Source organism: Megalopta genalis, chromosome 11, assembly GCF_051020955.1.
Source record: "Megalopta genalis isolate 19385.01 chromosome 11, iyMegGena1_principal, whole genome shotgun sequence".
Classification (NCBI taxonomy): Eukaryota; Metazoa; Arthropoda; class Insecta; order Hymenoptera; family Halictidae; genus Megalopta; species Megalopta genalis.
This window is the reverse complement of record NC_135023.1, coordinates 11713501-11733503: the sequence shown is the minus strand read 5'-3', so window position 1 is coordinate 11733503 and position 20003 is coordinate 11713501. Positions and strand designations below refer to the sequence as shown.

Here is a 20003-nt window from a genome sequence, read left to right as displayed (position 1 = left end):
AGTTAATTACGTAGTTTTTTAAGTATGTTAACTTAAGCTTAACTTAACCAATAATGGTATATTTTAGATCAAGTTTTTAGTTTGGCATTTATTTAAATTTTAACGATTTAATCGAGTCTCTTGTATGTAGTTATGTACACACATACATATGTACTGTATATCAGATTCCATGTGATCGCGAAAATTCGATTGGATAAATATACATCGAATCAAAATATGTGAAATACTATGTAAATACAACATATAAATATACTATTATATATTTCTTGATGTATTGTAATAAAGAGGACATTTTTTTGTGGAAATACGCCTTAACAGTGCACCTTCGTATTTATGGTAGGCGACTTCATAGTGCATATGTTTATCTTTTAAACTTGTTTATTGATAACCTCTGCAACGGCTATTTCAAATAAGTATACTGAATAACCCACCTACGAAACTACTTTATACTTCATAAAAGAACGTGTTTCAAACTTTTATGTCTTCTGTTTGACTACAAAATGAAATCAGCGTAAGTACTAAATTAACCTAAGTCCAAATTCTAGATATTTGGCACGAAGTTTTTAAAATTTAGAAAGATTATTTTAGCAACCAAGGAATTTTAATTTATGTTATTTTTCAAATTTCATGTCTAATCCCTAATTTTTGTATTTATTAGAAATTTTAAACCACCTGTTGCAACTCGTAAATGCACAAATCGCACGAAATGTGACAACGAAGTTTACAAGGAACCCGTTAGGGTTTTCTGCCGTTTGAGGCCAATGGTTCATCCCAATGATGTGTCCTGTATGAAGATCTTATCGGATACAACCTTGGTGATCACTCCACCAGAATCAATAACAAACAACCGTATCATGAATAGAATTATTCAGACATCTTTCAGCCGTGTCTTTTGTCCAAACACGTCTCAAAAAGATGTGTTTGAATTAGTTGCTCTTCCATTAGTTGAGAATCTGATTAATGGTAGGAATAGTTTACTCTTCACATATGGAGTAACTGGTAGTGGTAAAACATATACCATGTCAGGGAATCAGTATGATGCAGGCATCATGCCGAGATGTTTGGATGTTGTTTTTAATAGCATAGCAAATTGTCAAGCAAAAAAGTTTATTTTCAAACCAGATAAACTAAATGGATTTGATGTGCAATCGGAAGTGGATGCTTCATTAGATAGACAAAATGAGCTTCAGAAGCTCGGTGTTGATCAGAATGGGAAAACTCCTAGAATGTATGTTTGTTTATTTAAATATAAACTATGATTAATGCTTTCATTACTTAATATCCTTAATTTGTAGAACTAAGACTGATGACGAAGCAAATAATAATGAGAATGGCTCCATCGAAACTGGTGTATCGCAAACACTAATTGTTGATGAAGATAATGCATATGCTGTGTTTGTAACTTATATAGAAGTTTATAATAATAGCGTGTATGATTTATTAGAAGATAACGAGGGTAAAATAAAGTGAGTATAATTCTTAAGATGATGTTGAAAAATTAATTTCGTTTATGATAAAGTCTGGGAAATTTAGGATTTTACAGAGTAAAATTGTTCGAGAAGATGGGAACAGGAACATGTACGTTCATGGATGCACAGAGGTGGAGGTGAAAAGTTCACAAGAAGCTTCTGAAGCATTCCGAAGAGGTCAAAGGAAAAGACATATTGCATATACAGCCCTCAATGCTGAATCCAGTAGATCTCACAGTGTTTTTACTATAAGACTTGTACAGGTACAATAAATTAATAATATACTGCCCACAAAATTAAAGTATTTCTAAATTTTTATCAAAAAGTGATGATTTCAATAATTCCATATTATCTTTCACTAGGCACCATTGGATAAGGATGGAGAACAAATTGTGCAAGATAAACGAGTTATTTGTATTAGTCAATTGTCGTTAGTAGATTTAGCTGGAAGTGAGCGTACAAATCGTTCCAAGAATACTGGTCAACGACTTAGAGAAGCAGGTAAATATTATAATAGCAATAGTACTTATTCTGTCATCTACATAAAGCGTTTTTGTAAAAATAGGAAATATAAATAACTCATTGATGACTCTAAGAACATGTCTGGAAATGCTACGTGAAAATCAAATCCAGGGTATAAACAAGATAGTTCCATATAGAGAGTCCAAAGTGACTCATCTTTTCAAAAATTATTTTGATGGTGAAGGCACTGTTAGGATGATTGTTTGCGTTAATCCTAGAGTTGACGATTACGATGAATCTATAGTGAGTAATCATTCCATAACTGGATACAAAGTATGCTAATTATGTACTAATTACAATTTTCGACTTTATGTAGCAAGTAATGAAATTTGCCGAAGTCAGTCAGGAAGTGCAAGTGACGAATTCCACAAGCTCAAAATTAAATTTGGGATATACACCCGGCAGAAGACAAGCCAATAAAGTAGAAAATATATTTCTGTTTAAATTTAATCAGCTTTAACACCGATATATGTTTTGTTTATCGTTTTTTTTATTTCTAACGCAGATATTTAAAGAAGCAAAGAATAGATTAGAATCTGCTGGTAACCCAGCTGCTGGTGACTTAGAAGTCGACTTGGGTTTAGTGTACAGGTATGTCAGTTAAACATAATTAAACTAGAAATACTACTTTTGTTCCACCATCAAATTTTTTATAGTCTTGGAGGACCATTTCCAAACACAGACTTAACGAATCCACATAATGACGAAATAATTACAACGCTCATGCGATTCCTGGAGATGCGTATCCAAAAAAGAAACGTCTTACAAGAGGATTTAAGGCAGAAACGTAATTACATGCTAATACTAAATGAATTATTAATTTTTCTAAAAACTAATGAACGATTCATTTTTCTAGAAACTAACTTCAGGAATATGTTATTGAAAATGGAACGGGACAACACGTCGCTTAGGATTGAGAATTCCTCGTTGAAATTGTCAAATGATCAACAAAAGAAAAAAGTAAGAAAACAAATATGTAAAATTTCAAGTATAACAATTGTATTGTTATAGATATCTGCTTTGGAATCCCACATTTGCAAAACGGAAGGACAAATTGACACTCTCCTGTTTAGATTGAATAGCGCGAACGACATAATCAGACATATGAAAGAAGAAGTAACGTTTGTTTATTTTATAATTTCTACCTCTTGTTAATTGATTGATAAATTGATGGATTTTATCCACAGATGAAGAACAAAGATATGGTATTAAATCAACGTGCAATAGACAAGCAAAGAGTTAAAGAAAAATATAGTAATAAGATTCAAATTGAGACTGATAAGATGGGCAAGGAGTTAGAAACTAAATTACGTCGGCAGCGTGAAATTCTTCAGGTAGACGACTATTGTTCTCAATTGTATTACATGTAACTATTACTTTTTAAAATATGTCAATATACACATTTTATATTTGTTTATTAGAGTCAAATGAAACAGAAGGATGAGAAATTGCAGCTAATGAAACAAATACTACAAGATGATGACGCTGTTATTGAAAGAAAAACGGAATCGAAGGAATCAATTCCATTAACAATATCAAGTGATTCAGAAGTTCCTAGAACACCTAAAGTTACTACTAATATCGCAACAGTATCAGGAGCTGCGTCTTCTGTACCAACTACTCCAAAGACCTGCGTGCAGACACCGTCCACGGTTCAGTTTGAAGACTCCCATGATACCAAACTTAGTACAACGGTAAATAATAAAATATTCATCGCTAATTAAAGATATTATTACCTTTAGCTTTTGATTTATGTGATTTGTAGGAAAGAATTCCAGTTGTGAATCTGCGGTACAGACGATCACAAAGCGCTGAGAGATGGGTAGATCACCGGCCTTCTGGCTTGGTTCCAGTTGGAACTATCCTCCAACCGCTTCTACGACACAAGCGAAGTGTAACACAATTGACAGATCCAAGAGATATAACAGGTGGAGTATCCAGGTATTGTCTCGTCGCACAGGAACAAGATACTGATGGTGAACTGGAAACTAAACTATACAAAGTTAGTATTTATAATTAAAACAGTAAATAACACCGTCCAAAAAATTTTAAGTCACAACTTTGTGTAAACGTTGTTAGTAAATCATTATAGTTTGAATATAAATAATTTGCACATTTTATTTAAATTCTCTACAAGATCTATGCGAAATATTTTCTAAAGTTGTAAATCCAAATTATAAATATCCCTTGTATTGTAGGGTGATATATTACCAACTAGTGGAGGAGGTGTCCAAGTGGTGTTTAACGACATGGAACACTTGAAGCAAGTGTCGCCTGTACCAAGAAGAAAACGCAGTAGTTACTTCAGTCCAGAGAAAAAAACTTCGTGCAATGATAACTGTAGTCAAGAGGAAAATAATACGAAAAAGCCTCGCGTTTAGGTTTATTTGTTAAATGTTCGCAACATGTGATGTGTCGTGAATCGAGATGAAGACTTATATCATAAGAAAAGACTAATTACATAGTTTATATGTATGCAAAGACCAAAGTGACGAAGGGATGGAATTCTCTTCTATTTTTCTTTTCTTTTATGCAGTAACGAAAAGTACAAATCAGTTATAAGCGCGTACAAATTGGTACTTAATACAGTTTTTGTTTCGTTTGATAACGAAATATATATTTTCTGTTCCTGAATTATTACTTTAGATCAAAATATAATTAAACTGTTTATAATTCAAGGTGTATTGTTAATTAAGACATTTTTATCTTACAAAAGAACGAAACGATGTCTTCCGCACCTTAACATAAAGTAAGATTAAAGATATTCTTGTCTAAAATCTGTTCGTTTTTCTTCTATTTATAATTCCATGTAGTGATAAATGTCCATTTATTTCCTGTGGCTTATACAACACAGACTCTGTGAATAATACAAACGTTAGGACAACAGAAGCCTGGGTATGTATTGCCCACAGCAAAGTAGCGAATATATACATCGTTTCTACATGTATGTAGTGCGAATTATAAAAATTTGTCAAAAAATCATCGAAACCGATGTTTCAGGAAACTGATTATTCTCAAATTTTTTTAACGCTTTCAGTAATAATATGTTATTCAACAATAAAAAAAATATATATATATTCAAAAAATTTGCTATCGCGTAGCAGTAAACTGTATTCGACAGAAATAGTTATAATATTTCATTTTTCTTCATTTTCTTTTGTATCTTAAAGATACTACAACATTACAGAAATTGAGCGTACTCTTGTAACTAAATAACGTTATTGTATAGTACAGAGTGTTCTCAGTAATAATGGGTTACATTACTTATCTTCTGTTTTCTGTGTTCACTTCGCTTATTCTCTCGATGCGTTGGCAACTTACAAAATCATATAAAGTGTCGAGACTAGATGAATACCTTAATTAGTTAAAGTAATCGTTATATTATGATCAGTTTTTTTTTTAACAATCAATCAAGTATCTACACGCTATCTAACGGGGCAACCGAGGTAATCGCGACAGTGTGAGGGAGAATGGTTCGTTCGCCATGTTTACGCCAGTCGTTTGGCTGCATCATTAGCTTTTTCTACAATAATGAATCCATTTTTTCTAGAACATGAATTAAGGGAACAAGTCCAACAGGACATACAACATCTGATTAAGATGTTCAACTGTACGGTTAATAGTGGTAGCAAAATTACGATGAACAATTAAATATCTCATATATCTAGAACTAAGAGAGTGATTTTGGAATGCTTCGATTATTCCTAAACGCGATACAATTGCTTATACCGAAAGGAACTGAAAGAACAGGTCACACCAAACAAGTTTAAACGATAAGAGGGCCAACAATGGGTCCGAAGATGCACTATACTACATATCAATTGTAAGAACAGGGACCAAAAACTAGCAACCGGTTCTTAAGCCTACTGCTGAACAATAAAGAACAATACATTGTTCCTTCAAGAGGTAATAGAAACAACATTCCAATTTTACCCACCAAACTTATATAGAGGATGACGGTGTGCCGAAAAACACTATTTCTATAAATTAATAATTTAGTTGTCTTCCATCTTTATAACGAGTTGCTTAAAAATTTCGGACACAGATTTCAATACAATATAATTAAAATCCGGGACTAACAGAACCAATCCTGGATGTCTGGTAATTCAAACCAGCCCTGATATAATATGTATTACAGACAAAATATTTGTTATATTATCATGATTGAAGGAGGTACTTGGATGGTTATCTTTAGATAGACCACCCTGTATAATATCCTTTTCTGTGTGCACAGGAAAGGCTTAAAGCGAGAAGCAGAGACTGCATGGACTAAATTAGATATACATTGATGTTCATTCTCAGCATGTGCTAAGATACTTTAGTAAATCTGCTAGACCCAAACCCGCACAGGATGTTTACTTACGGACAGCTAACCGACGTACCCCAGTGTATTTGCTGACACAAATGATGACATATTGCAAGAATGAGACCTCCAGGGTCCTCGTTCAGCGAACTTTCAAACAAGACGGTTGGAAACGTTGATTGTTTTAAGCGTCGCAAAGAATACGCTCTGCAAGAACGATTGCTACCCTTCTGGTCATGATCCTCGATCGCTTGACAGACATCAACAGGTTGAAGATTCAAGGAATGATAAGGAAGCTGAGAAGCTCACGTGCAAATTCTGCAGCACCCATGGCAACACGAACCAGAAAACTGGTAACGCTGAAAAGGAGGGCATAATGTAACAACAAGTTATTTAAAAAATCGGATATCTTGTTTATTTAAAGATAATAGTGTTATGCGACGATGCATTCTCCCTTTTGCTTTGACCGCAAGTACAAACGAGACGCGCGCGCGCGCGCGCGCGACCTTAGAATATTGTCCATTAGAAGCTAGTTGTTGCAAGACAAGTTCACCGAATAAAAAACTGTGAAGCTATAGTAAAATCGACCTGCATAGAAATTGTTAAGCGAGTTCTTGTGCAGCTGAAGTTGCGCTGTAGAATTAACGCATTGAGAACCGAATACAACCAGTCATTGACATTTCCCTTTGTGTTGCGTGTGTGTGTGTGTGTCTGTGTACTGTCGCGTGTACTGTCTGTTATGTTGGAAAATATCCCTGAGTATACTTAAGAATGTTAGAAATAATATTCCACTTAATATTTTCTTTAACATTAAACGTTTTTATATGCTTTCTTTAAATAAGCAGAGAATTTCATGGCAACATCAAAAGCTACAACATCTGCGAAATATCAGTCATCACGCGCAAACAATCGCTTTGTGGCGATGGTAGGACTAAATGTCGAGACACAGTTTTCTAAATAATTATTGTCAGACTATTCACTCTTAACTAAAGCCATATACCGTTAACAAACTATCGCGTCAATTTATAATACACATTCAAGGGAAAAAAATACGTAATGTTCAGGAGAAGAACAACCGGGCGTCCCACCCTCAATGCGTTAAAATAGAGTATACATATGCCGTTCAGGTTTCTCTTAAATTCTAATAATCGAAACGCGGGCTAACTTTGAGCACTTTCACGAGTGAAAGGAGACATAAATCGTGCATAATACATACGACTCGCTTTGTTCCCTGTAAATATACTTGATGAACTAAGCGAATCGATGACCTTAACACCGACTCGCGGTAACTGAAAACGACCGAGGAGGTGACATTTACAGACTTTTAACATTTACTCGTAATTCTTAAAGATTCAAGCTCTTATCACATACATACATACATACATACATACAAATATATACATATATATAATATACATGTACGTATATGTATATTATATATATGTATATATCGTAGTACCTTCTGCGCGTATTATAATATATATATTACTTCTCGTTTAATATATATATTATGTTTCTAACTCGAATATGTAAACATTCCAGATAATACCACAGACACTAGACCAGAAGCATTATTGATCCTTCTTTATGAAACTGGAGAGGCTCTTTACGCATAGGTGTAGGCTCCTTCGTGGGATACTTCAAACGGTTTTCGCTTGAGGTTATTATATATGTATGTGTAACATCAACATTAATTTTCAAATTTTCAGTAAACTAGCGTTACGTGTTAATTACTGTAATCTTACGTCGATCGACGATAATTAATCCAGCTTTCGTTATACATCATGTGTACCAACAATGACACATGACATAGGTAAGATATAAGATTTTTTTTTGTGTCGTCATCAGTGATGATGCCAATGTTTCACGTGACACAGCGCTTTAACGACTGTTTCATTTTCTCGAATCACTTTGCTGGGAGCAAGCTGTGCGAATAACACCAACACATATCGACGTATCCATTTGAGTATAACGTTGAGTAACGTTTCACTCACGAAACGATCAAGAAACGCGATTAATTCCTCTGATATTTCTGCAGCTTTCGCGTGTCTGTACACATAATGCACTCAAAAGTAATCAAAGCATAGACAGAGCGAAATTCATGGGAACAAGAAATCAAGAACCACGATGGTTCGGTAAGCGTGACTGTGGAAACGTAAGCAAAATACTGAGAAAATATGTCACTATTTATAAAAGGTAACAAACATTCCTCCGCGAAAAAATTCTTGAAAGATCTCCTGGGATCAGCGGGTTGCAAAACTCATTTGTTACGTTTCTAATTCCGTTGTGAATGTCGTAAGGAATACTGAGACAACTCGACGGTAACGACATTATTGACGCACCGTGTGAAAAACACACATTTTTTGTGGTCAAACATCAACGTGCGAAGAACAAACCATTCAATGTACTAAACTTTCCCTTATAGGTGAACGCAAAAACATCAGTGATGTTTTGTCTCGGTTAAAAACGACAATATCGTCACAATTTCCAAACGAGCGATCCAAATTTACAAGCATAGCAACAACGAACAACGAGCTTATTCTATAGCTTTGCTCATGAACTCTATAAATCGCTTGCCGTATTGTTCTGGATCACAGGTTGAAATACCATCGACGTTAGCACCATATTTCACTGTCTTAGCTGCCTTCGCTGCTTGTTTACGAACACCGTAATGTGTTAGTACATCTATTATGGCTAAAAAATAAATTTCCTTTGTAGGTGCACCTGAAACAACAGTTCAGTATTAAGGACTAAACTTAATAATTATTTTTCCTAATAAAAATAACTATTACCTTCTTTACTAGGGATTGCATAAATATCTAATTGAGGAATTATTGCATCTTCATATTGTATACTGGTATCGCGGTTTAACGGAGCATGAGGTGATTCAGGTGGTGTTGCCATGCCAGCAACACCACACCAACCCCATAAACGGCTGAGGAATTAAATAAACATTAGAAATATTGAAAAAATTATTTCATAAATATATTAAGTGATACTCACTCTCCCATTGGACCTCGAGAATCTAGTCCACTTCCAGACTCACTATCTTCTTCATCTTCGTGATTTTCCTCTTCTTCCTCCCGCTCCGCACGCTCCCTGTTCTCTTGTTCAGCTCTTGCACAATCGTGTAAACCGAGTAATAAGGAATAGTCCATTAAGTGCAATCGTGTCAGAAACTGTAAGATCAATTTGTTACAAAACGTAGTAAGATAATATTGTTCAATAGATATTTGTATTTGTAAATTATGAGAATTGAAGAAAGATTATAGTTTTGTTCAAGTTACAAATACATGTATTGGAGGCAAAAAAAACAATACAAAAGGAAATAACTCACGTCGACATCGGCAGTTAATGTCTCTATGAGTTTTCCTTTTGCTTCTTCGCCTATATAAATTTTCATCCCTTCTTTGACAAAGTCATTGTCTTTATAAGTTGGCAGATCTTTCTCTTTCTCCTTATCAGATGCCTCGCGATCTACCGTTGAACCTTTCAAGTCGAATTTCTTGTGAGTTGTTAGGTGATTTGAGAATACATTTCTTATGGCAACAACATAGTGTTCGACTCCATCGACTGTTAGACGATACATGCCAAGATATTGGGGCAACAATGTTTTCCCATGCCTTTCAACAATATACTGTAAATAATGTTGTTAGTCATGTGCGACGATACGTAAACTTATTTTAATGAATGATTCCTTCATACCGGATGATAATGTTTCAGAAATGAATGCATCCTTTCTACTTCTTCGCTTGTAAGAGTTTTAATAATAAACAATTTATCATACGATTGATAGAATTTTGCACCACTTTTCCCTGAAGGATCATCCAATATTGGCTGTGATCTGAAATTAGAAAAAATAACAATTATTTATTTCAATTAATAGTAATAAAATAACATACTTCTTTACAGGATAAAGCACTCATTGTTGTCACATCAAAGCACACTATTTTCATTTTGATAATTTTTTGACACCAATCCTGATTAGTCTTCACAGTGATTACAATTCACATGCCAAACAAAACATAGACTTATTTTTCAGTTAAATGCTACGCATAACGGTTCATTTATTAATTACTCACATATTACATTGTGTACTATAATGGAGTAAAAAAAACTGATACAAAACTATGTGAACAACGTCTGTCAATCACCTAAAATTCAAATAAAAAAACGTCAAGTTATAAGAAAAACATGCTGGAATGTAATTTATGGTCTTTAATTTATGATATTTTGTAGTAATATATAATTACATATATTGTTTGTGTTTGATAAGAGTTTTGTGAAATAATGTATGTGCTGTGGGTTTCTTGAAATTGATTCTTTGTCTTTAATAAGGATATCATGGAAATAAGTTAGCCACAAGCAACACACAGAAATTGAAAAATCAAGACTGGCTAACCTCAGACGCTTTGGTTTAAAACTGTAGGAACGTAGTGGTTTATTTAGGACTGGAATTTGTGAAAAAATGGGAGTAGCGGGAGAAAGAGTTATCGAAGGAGCAGTAGCAGAACGGTGAACCAATTCACGAGCCTTCCCAGTCAAATCCAAATGCCTCTCTGTTTGTGAAGGATTAAATGCCCGACATCTAGCATTAAAATTTATGTATTACAGTTTACTGTCAGTAATTTCGTCCTCATACTTTCAAATGTAGAGTAAATTTCATGTTTATCATTTTCCCTAACATAGTATCACATTTATATAAGATCCTTTCCATATGGAAAATATGTTAGTCACAAAAGTTGAATATCTAGTAATACACTTCTGTTTGCATGCCTTGTAAAAAGAACATTGTATTACTGTAATGCTTGAATTTCCTCTAATTCATATTTTGACTACAATTTTAAAGTTTAATTGCCTTTACAATGTAGTAAAATTTTATTGAGACTTCAGACATATCAGAAATGTACAAACACAAGTAGTATGCGCTTTCATTAATGAAAAATGTTATTGATATCATGACAAGAAAATCCTTCTCAACATTTCAATTCAAACTGATATCAAGTATCAAGATAAAACGTTTTATTTACAATTATTTTGCCTATGAGTCATTCTGCGGATTATCTCTCCTCAAGGTTGTATCAAGTAAAGCCTCTAAATCTGCAATGTTCTATAAATAAATAAATGTACTTTGTAGTGGGAAGAACTGAGAAACATTTATCAAATTTGATACATACACAGATACTTTACACGAGCACACTATCATAGTTTCTGACATAAAGCTTTCATATAACATAATACATATCTTGAACATGCAGTGCAACATAATAGAAAGGAAGGCATCTAAAAGTGTATTAAAAAATGTTTTCCTCTTATTTGTGAAATGCATTGCACAAAGAGAGATCAAGTACATTCCTACTTTAAAGATACATTTAAACTAATATTTACAGATTAAATAAGTATATAAGAGACACGGACTGTTAAATAAATTACCATTTACCTTGTCATAGATTCCTTATAGTCCAAATCATCTATACCAAATCTTTCCCTTAAATTTCTGAATACTAATGGACAATACTCTTTAATTTTAAAGTGAGAGGGCATGTTCTCCCTAAAAAAAACAAAATTCTCATTATTTTCATTAAAAAAGAAAATACTGCAAAAACTACTATATAATCTTTTTAAAATTCCAATATGTACAGGAGTCACTCATGTTCAAATTTGGAAATAAAGCTATCTGTATTAACCACAACCTCGGATACGAGGACCTTCATTGATTCTATTATTAAAAGCAGTGACCAACCTACTAATTCAGTATTTAAGTGGTATATTTAGAATAGACCACCTCAGTGGTATGCTTTAAATTTATAATTTCTTCCTATATCAGACAAAACATTGGTCTTATACTCTCAGATGCTAAATGCATTCTAATTAGTCTCTTATTTGTATCTATTTTGTTATTATGTACCACTATAAATTTATAGTAATACTGTTGATAGATATTACAGAACTTACTTGTTAAAAAGGTGATTATCCACTTTTAATTTGCTGTAGGCTCTGAAATCGTCTGGCAGGAGCATTACTGGTATGTTAACATGACTAAGTTCATTTATCTGAAATGCAAAAAAATATAAAGTTTGTGTAGAGATAAATCATCATTTTTACACAAATGAAATTCGTGCTTATTCTTAGACAGTAATGATGAAAATTTTGGTTTAGAAATAAAATCTGTTTCATGCAAATATGAGACATATGCTCCAACTCATGTATATACTTATAGTGTATAAGATTTATCATAATTAACCTGTATATAAGATCATGCATCTGCACATATAAGTGCCATCAATCAAAAATGGATATAAAAAATGTACTGTACATATAAGTCGTTTAATGTGCGCATAGAACAGTTCCCATGTATCAAATAATTTACCAAAAATAGTACAATTAAATTTGTTTCCTCAAGGTTTACTAGTAGAAATGTACTTTAATCAGTTGTTACCAAACTATCAAAAACTAGGAAGTCATTAATTATTGTAGTGATTAAATAGTAAATAAAAATTGAAGTATACATTAATCTTAATCTCAATATGGGTTTTCCTGCTAAAATTTTGTTATATCATCGCAAAATATATTTGCTATAATCATATATTTTGCAAAATATTACTTCGTCGGATATAATTCGATCAAGCAAGGTATCTTGTTCATTAAAATAATGTTAATCGAATAACGGTCAGGCCTACCTCACTGTAATTATAATAGAATCACAACAAGGTCTTAAACGTAAATAACTGACGCGCACTATTTTGCAAAAACAGCGCACAAGGTGAACTATAAATCAGTCGGCGACCGATCCCTTCGCTGACAAAAACAAATTTGCGTCACAAGTGCGTTCTAACAACGAATGTAAAATAAATCAGAAATACATTGGCTACTAGTAAGGGTGAAGGTGACCGAATGACTCTCAAGTTACCAACAAATATTATCAGTAAAAAATGATCGTTGAGACGCTTTGTGTTATGGCGAAAAAAAACTAACACCAAACGTTCTGGTTCTATCAAGTTTCGCAATAGACGAAGAAAAATGGCATTTCGATGACGTACGATGCTGTCACGCTAAGAGACATTCTCGTACTCACCGTATGATTGACACCCCACATGAAAACACTGAGGAGAGGTTCGTTCGCACGGAATAGCTTAACCTTTTGATGTTTCACTCGAAAATGTTTCTTTTTAAGCTTGCTCAGCCCGCTGGACATTTGCGTTACGCTGGACATGATTCTCGCGTTCGGTGCCTCCTCGATGAACACCTTTTTCGTTAAACACCTCAGTTGCGCGCGTTAGAAAAAACCAATGGAACCCTCTTCACACCGTCGTCATCGCGGAATCCCCTCGCGAGGCTCTGACAAGCAGAAGAAAAAAAAAAGGTCGCGCAAGTTCGAGTTCGAGGTGACAATCACCGCCGGCAGAGACACCGAAACGCACCCCACGGCGGTTGATTAGCGACTGAGGTACTCCTTTTAAAAATGGCGAGGACAAGCATGTCCTACCTGCAACCGCAACAGCTATAGAAATTCTGCGGATATGCGAGTTGCGCCTTGGCACCGTTTCCAATTGCAACCAACCAATTTCACCCGTGGATTCGTCACAATCTCATCTTACACGTTACCAGTTAATTATTCCGTCGAACCTTTAATCGAACTCTATTGTTAGGCCTGATACGTATATTCCCTCGTAATTTTCAGCGGAACCCCTTGCCTACGCCTATGAGCAGTTCCCTTCGACTATTATTTCACACCACCGATTTTCACGTAGCCGTCAAGATTTGTGGGCCGATAGAAATCATTTTATGAATTCTTTAGTGCACGTTGGAACATTTACCTTGACTTTTTCAAGTTATACACGGTTTTTGCAGTTTAGTTACCTTTAATGCGACTCACGATGCAGTGTCACTGCAGTATACCGGGTGTCCGAGTTATCAATTTCTAATCATTTTTTAGCTGATGCGTAAATATATAATCATCTAATTTTTCAAATTTTTATCAACGTTATACATTGGCAATAAATTGTTTAAAAAAGACATACGTGTGATGTTTTACAATGCGCAAAAATGGCAAGTGTATGAATAAATAATTCAAATTCTTAATGATAAGAAAGAACACTATGTATAATTATAGATCCCTAGCTGTACAATTAAATACTGTCTTATTTCATGATTAAGTGCAACAAACCAAGCAAAATTGTTTGTGTATTATCTCTGATTTTTAATTTAAATGAATGACAATTTCATCGATCTCAAAATTCAAGCTTATACAAAACCGGGAAGAAATACATATGTATGTACATTACATACATAATGTATTAATTATGCACATATCCATTTTACATTTTTCTAATACTTCAGTACTATCTGCCACGAATGTTATTGTAATTGTTTGCTGAAATTGCACTATCTGATGTAATTTAAATAATAATGTAGAATTTTGTAATTAATGAAATTCTAGATAGATTTCAAGCGTGATATAGTATAGATACTTTTGTCATCTCGTAAAACCTAGCAGACAATTTTAATGAATTGAATATATTATGAATTACTTTTGTAACTTAATGCAATTGTCGATAAGCAAAATCTGTTTACGGTTCAGCCTTAAAGAGAGAAACCATCGTGATAATGAGAACGCGTCGTAACGCGTGCACCAAGAAAGCCGCCACCGAACGTCGTGCTAAAAAACTCATTGAAATATAGAGCTCCGCGTTCGAATAGAAAAATGGAAACAATGTCAAATCCGTATCCGAGAAAAATGCACGACACTTATGAGGACGAAGAGGAAAGGAAGCATTTTCAACGAATTGTCTCGGCTTTCAAATATTACAAGTGAGTAATCGACGAGAAGTCATTTAAGTCTTCCTGTGCTCTAATCCTCGACTCGACGATTTGCCCTTATCTTTATTACCTTTATTTTTTTTACCTTCTTCTTTGTACATTGTAACGACAATAACTTGCTACGTTGTTGTCCGCGATTTTAGGTTTACCGTCGAACATTTTCGTCGATATTACTTAACCTGTGTCGACGCAGTGGTGCACAATGTTTTATTTGGCTGTATTTCATGGTTCTCCTATCGTTACAGAAATCTATTATCCAAATTGTGTCATTGAGCTTTCCAGCAAAAGTTCAGTGACCTTTGTATAATAGGAGACCACCATAGGTTTGTCCAATCAGGTCTTACAATTATATGTAATGTATAAATTGTTATCTCCTTAAATTATTATTTGTATTCAGCTAACAGTTGCATAACATTATAACATGTTAACCATAATGTTATGATAGACAATGACTCATTTTTATAATCTCTTTTCCAGAACCCATTCATTGTCAAGGGTAAAAAAAACAGAATCATATTTGCTGACACTTCCACCTCATCACCAAAAACTCTTGTCAAAATATAAAGAACATCTGCAAGAAGTTAAAAGATGTATCGAAAATAATGATGAAATAATTAAGATGATCATAAAAGATGTTGCCCATATCTTTGAAAATGTGAGCCCAGCTAGTGCACAGACAGACAGTGTAAGAAAAGTTTACCTGGCGTGTGGCATGCATATATCCTGTTGTTCAATATATGTTCTAAACATATTGTGACCAATTGATTTTATTAATCCTATATAAACAGTGTATTAATGCTAGAAATGCTCCAATATTTTCATTTCTATGTCTCATGAACTATAACCTTTAACATTATTTAAAAAGAATATTAAATTTCTTATTAATCCTTAGCTTTTTTCTTGTGATTTTAACAAGCTTCTTTTTTTATAAAAATGTATTCTATTGTACAAAATATAGGTAGGTCTGATTGCAGACACTAAATCCTCGTCCAGTAATGGCTGATCAAGAAAAGGTGCAAGCAACGATTAAACAACTGGTTCGCGATTGGAGCGTGGAGGGGACTGAAGAACGTAACGCGTGTTATCAACCTATTATAGATGAAATACTAAATCAATTTCCTTTAGAATACTGGTACGAATCTTTAGAATTTTTATGAACACACTAAAGAATCTTTACTGAGATTGTTTACCTCATTACATTAAAACAGTTAAGAAAAGTATGAAATGATAGGTAAATTTCTAGTACACCATCTGAAGTGCAAATTTTAGTACCTGGAGCAGGATTAGGAAGACTTGCATACGAAATTGCAAGACGAGGATATATTTGCCAAGGAAATGAATTTTCCCTTTTTATGCTTTTTGCATCACATTTTGTGTTAAACAAGTAAGTATCAATGGAAATTGCTTTAATTACTATTTTAGATTATTACTATTTTTAAAATCTTTACAGATGTAGGGGTGTAAATTCATATCAAGTACATCCATGGGTGCATCAGTATATGAATAATTTAAAACCAGAGCATCAAAATCAGGCTGTATTTTTTCCCGATGTAAACCCGAGCGATCTACCAGAAAACGCTCAGTTTTCTATGGCAGCTGGCGACTTTTTAGAGGTAGATTTCATAGTTCAGTAAAGCTTGAGGAAATATATTTAAATGATTATTCATTTTGCAGGTTTACACAGAAGACAATCATTGGGACTGTGTTGCAACGTGTTTCTTTATAGATTGTGCAAATAATGTTGTACAATTTATTGAAACAATCTACAAGATTCTAAAACCGGGAGGTATATGGATCAATCTTGGACCATTATTGTACCATTTCAGCGATATGCCAATGGAAGACTCAATAGAACCAAGTTACGATGTTGTTCGCGATGTGATTCAGGGATTTGGGTTTCAATTAGAAGTAATTAAATCTTCAATAACATAATGCACTACACTGTCACATATTGTGACATTAACTTATTGTGATTATTTACTGCATTTTCAGAAGGAAGAAACACGCGTGAGAACGCGTTACGCACAGAATATTAACAGTATGTTACAATGTGAATATAATAGCGTGTATTTTGTTTGTCGAAAGCCTAAAAGACGCATAGACAATGACGTGAGTCATCGAAATGGTTCTGAAAGTAATGGAATGCAGGAACAAGAGAACTAATTATTGACGACCCGATGTGTTCCACTCGTAAGAAAAATTGATCTAACTGTAAATGCATTATGTAATAGTTTCTATACTACAAAAGCAAAGCTGTTATACTTTATAAATATAAATCGATATTAGGCAATTTGGGGTTTGAAAAAAGAAAGAATCTTTTAAAAGGCAGTTAAAGATTAAATTGATATTTTTTTATCAGAAAATTTTATTTCATTACAACTCACTGCTGAATATATTCGCTTCATTGTTAAGAATTAAATAATAAAGTAGTAGAATTATTTTCGTAAATGTCGACACAAGTCGATTTGAATCCAATATATAAATAAATTTTTGATAATAACAGTTTTGCGATTTTTCTTTTGAGTTCAATATTTGTGATTTAGCATAATCATTAAACGTTTATTGTTTCCATTATTTATCAAATATCGTGATAATATGAAATAAAGCAAACTAGATTTGGTTGCATGTATATATAATATGCAATGTTCCCCGTTCGAGATGCTCTCTTCCATTTGCTTTATAGAGGATTTTCATTTATTAATGATTAACAGATGCATCTTATCAAAAAATACATGTTAGTTACAAATTTTTACAGAAACCAGTGTTGCCTTATCCAGTTTTGTCTCAAATTGACGAATGTTAGTACTGTAAAAGAAGATGCAATTTCAAAATTTCAGTGTTTTTGTTTTGTGATCGATACTTTCTTCTGCGTTCTTTTCAATTATGTATTTTTCCAAGATAAAAAGAAAGTCGCACAAATTTCAATATCTATTTCACGATAATTTAGACGAATGTTATGTTATTACAAAAAGCAAATTCATGTTGCAAAGCAAAAGATTACTTTGCAATACAGAATACATGCAGGCCAAAAATAATTATAAAATAAGTTAGGCCTAACAATGTAATTAATATAATTTTTTATTAAAAACAATATGCAATGAAAAATTTGATTAATGTGTAATTACCTCTTTAAAAATATTATAATATTTTCAAAGCACTTATGGTACAAAAATAGATAGTGGAAAGATGATATCAATGTGTTTTCCTCTTTACAGACTTTTATTTAGGTATTGTACAAACAATGTTACAATTTGATTGACCTCAAATTGTTGCATTTTACTATAAGTTAGAAATTGTCTTCGTAATCTCATAAGTTGAGCTGCTGTACATGGACTTTGTACAGTTAAATTGTGTCCTGGTATTTTAAAATCATTTTCGATACCCAACTGTTTGGCTGATAATATTGCCTTTTTATATTGAAAACAAAAAAGAACATGTAAATTAATTTATCATAAGTATACACTTATGATTTCTAATACTTTGTAGTGTCATTCTAAACGATTTATTATGGTTATTTAGCAAATAAAGATCTTTAAACAACTTACATTGACCACTCCTTGAGTAACTGAGTCCAATTCATATAAATAATTTGTAGATGACAGTGGTTGCTGAAATGTTGTACATATTGTGATAGATATGAATGAAATATTGATATATAATTTAATATAATAATTTTCATTGATACTAACACATTGAGTACTTAAATTTGGTTTCGGTGCTTTCACTTCGTACAAAGATTTATAAATTTCATTAAATTTTAACTCATCCTCTACCGACACTGAAAATAATGGAGAATCCCAACGATTCTTACTATTTGGGGTTTCATACCTACATAACATGTAACATATTACAATCAAAATTTACTTTGCGTCACATCTTTCTTTACCTCATTACAAGGGCATCAAAAATTTCTCTGCTATATTGTTCACAATCTGGTCGTTTTTCATTCCACAACCAAGCATGTTCGATTGGTAAATCACAATGAACCGTACACTGAGGATTCTTATACAACTTTGCCATACAGTATATTTCGTAGCGATATCCCTTGATATAATTACTGCCATCCATTATCAACACATCGTTAATGTTTAACAGTCGTTGGACTGCAGACTTTATATCGCTTCTTACGCTTTTCTCTTTCTTTGAATCTGCAATGCAGTTCGTAAAACCAACAAAAATTCTTATAAATAACCCTTAAAAACAAATTTAATAGATGAATTCTAACCAGCGTAAAAAGTATTTTTATCGTAGCCTGCCTTTGTGACAACATCAATTTCGTTTATAACCTCCACTTGTTTTCCCACTTTATTTTCAAAATACTCTTTCAACTCGGTCGTTCGTGTAGTTTTACCACTGCAAGGTATTCCAGTTACGATGATAAGAGGCATTGCATAAAAAAATATTTGCAAAATTGTATTACAATACAGGATCCCTAACCTATGCCATCAAAACCATGGATGCTGCCACCTTGGATTATGCACTACAAACGTATATACACGATTGTCGCAAAGTTCATATATGCATATACAATGTGTGTAATATAAAATGAAGCTGTATTGCATTGAAAATATTTTCGTCCGAGCAAATTAACGCGTTAATTTGAACAACGCAATATGAATCACAGTTATTTTTGCGATTTGTTGACAAATTCACGATTGATTCAGCGAAACAAAATGAATTGTAATCAGGTAAATGAATGCGTCATAGATAGTATTATAGGAATGTACTTGTGTGTATCTCTTATATGAAATGATTCTTGCCGCTGGACATCTTAACCAGATAGCAAATCGCAGTAAGAATTATTTGCGTTAGAACATATACACGATGCCATTTAGCACTATCCTTGTCTGGATAACCAAGAGGTGACGTACCACGTCTGGAAGCCGAGT

General features: G+C 33.3%; 4 protein-coding genes across 13 annotated transcripts; 2 read left to right on the top strand and 2 right to left on the bottom strand.

Annotated features, from left to right (window-relative positions):
* Positions 1–130: 130 nt before the first annotated feature.
* LOC117226459 (kinesin-like protein KIF23) lies at positions 131–4669 on the top strand. Its single transcript, XM_033480783.2, has 15 exons — positions 131–511; positions 659–1228; positions 1296–1466; positions 1534–1732; positions 1832–1970; positions 2035–2234; positions 2308–2412; positions 2497–2582; positions 2648–2778; positions 2848–2951; positions 3003–3107; positions 3179–3325; positions 3413–3685; positions 3757–3993; positions 4190–4669. The coding sequence occupies exons 1-15, from the start codon at positions 501–503 to the stop codon at positions 4370–4372; spliced, it is 2661 nt and encodes an 886-aa protein (XP_033336674.1). The 5' UTR covers positions 131–500; the 3' UTR covers positions 4373–4669.
* On the bottom strand, positions 4362–14102 carry PIP4K (phosphatidylinositol 5-phosphate 4-kinase). Of its 8 annotated transcripts, XM_076525083.1 has the most exons (12): positions 13856–14100; positions 13716–13780; positions 13370–13632; positions 12250–12347; positions 11735–11845; positions 10697–10882; positions 10000–10138; positions 9632–9931; positions 9298–9473; positions 9087–9229; positions 8872–9018; positions 4362–6653 (listed from the first exon to the last, which is right to left on the bottom strand). In XM_076525083.1, the coding sequence occupies exons 3-12, from the start codon at positions 13505–13507 to the stop codon at positions 6556–6558; spliced, it is 1536 nt and encodes a 511-aa protein (XP_076381198.1). In that variant the 5' UTR covers positions 13508–13632; positions 13716–13780; positions 13856–14100; the 3' UTR covers positions 4362–6555. The 8 variants fall into 8 exon arrangements, with proteins under 8 accessions (XP_076381198.1, XP_076381200.1, XP_076381197.1 ...); XM_076525085.1 differs by having other exon boundaries at positions 9087–9148; positions 13370–13780; positions 13856–14102; XM_076525082.1 differs by having other exon boundaries at positions 13716–14100.
* Positions 14103–14902: 800 nt separating this feature from the next.
* Positions 14903–18658, top strand: LOC117226457 (carnosine N-methyltransferase). Of its 2 annotated transcripts, XM_033480780.2 has the most exons (8): positions 14903–15105; positions 15592–15799; positions 16089–16246; positions 16358–16498; positions 16565–16727; positions 16789–17022; positions 17107–17304; positions 17870–18658. In XM_033480780.2, exons 1-7 carry the CDS (start codon positions 14999–15001, stop codon positions 17275–17277), a joined length of 1182 nt encoding a protein of 393 aa, XP_033336671.1. In that variant the 5' UTR covers positions 14903–14998; the 3' UTR covers positions 17278–17304; positions 17870–18658. The 2 variants fall into 2 exon arrangements, with proteins under 2 accessions (XP_033336671.1, XP_033336670.1); XM_033480779.2 differs by having other exon boundaries at positions 17107–18658.
* Positions 18315–20001, bottom strand: LOC117226458 (protein KTI12 homolog). 2 transcript variants are annotated; one of them, XM_033480782.2, is made up of 6 exons: positions 19842–20001; positions 19340–19594; positions 19001–19262; positions 18804–18942; positions 18660–18722; positions 18315–18521 (listed from the first exon to the last, which is right to left on the bottom strand). In XM_033480782.2, the coding sequence occupies exons 2-6, from the start codon at positions 19500–19502 to the stop codon at positions 18324–18326; spliced, it is 825 nt and encodes a 274-aa protein (XP_033336673.2). In that variant the 5' UTR covers positions 19503–19594; positions 19842–20001; the 3' UTR covers positions 18315–18323. The 2 variants fall into 2 exon arrangements, with proteins under 2 accessions (XP_033336673.2, XP_033336672.2); XM_033480781.2 differs by lacking the exon at positions 19842–20001 and having other exon boundaries at positions 19340–19809.
* Positions 20002–20003: the final 2 nt, after the last annotated feature.

Bases quoted from the DNA above. Each gene is read 5' to 3' on its own strand.
- LOC117226459 (XM_033480783.2), top strand. The intron at 2,583-2,647 runs GTATGTCAGTTA...AATTTTTTATAG, and splicing joins GACTTGGGTTTAGTGTACAG to TCTTGGAGGACCATTTCCAA. The intron at 3,326-3,412 runs GTAGACGACTAT...TTTGTTTATTAG, and splicing joins GGCAGCGTGAAATTCTTCAG to AGTCAAATGAAACAGAAGGA.
- LOC117226457 (XM_033480780.2), top strand. From the start codon at position 14,999: ATGGAAACAATGTCAAATCCGTATCCGAGAAAAATGCACGACACTTAT. The intron at 16,247-16,357 runs GTACGAATCTTT...GTAAATTTCTAG, and splicing joins CAATTTCCTTTAGAATACTG to TACACCATCTGAAGTGCAAA. The intron at 16,499-16,564 runs GTAAGTATCAAT...AAATCTTTACAG, and splicing joins TCACATTTTGTGTTAAACAA to ATGTAGGGGTGTAAATTCAT.
- PIP4K (XM_076525082.1), bottom strand. From the start codon at position 13,507: ATGTCCAGCGTAACGCAAATGTCCAGCGGGCTGAGCAAGCTTAAAAAG. The intron at 12,348-13,369 runs GTGAGTACGAGA...TTTGCATTTCAG, and splicing joins TGTGGGGTGTCAATCATACG to ATAAATGAACTTAGTCATGT. The intron at 9,230-9,297 runs GTGAGTATCACT...TTAATTCCTCAG, and splicing joins TCTCGAGGTCCAATGGGAGA to CCGTTTATGGGGTTGGTGTG.
- LOC117226458 (XM_033480782.2), bottom strand. From the start codon at position 19,502: ATGCCTCTTATCATCGTAACTGGAATACCTTGCAGTGGTAAAACTACA. The intron at 19,263-19,339 runs GTTAGAATTCAT...ACTGCATTGCAG, and splicing joins TAAAAATACTTTTTACGCTG to ATTCAAAGAAAGAGAAAAGC. The intron at 18,723-18,803 runs GTTAGTATCAAT...ACAACATTTCAG, and splicing joins CAAATTTAAGTACTCAATGT to CAACCACTGTCATCTACAAA.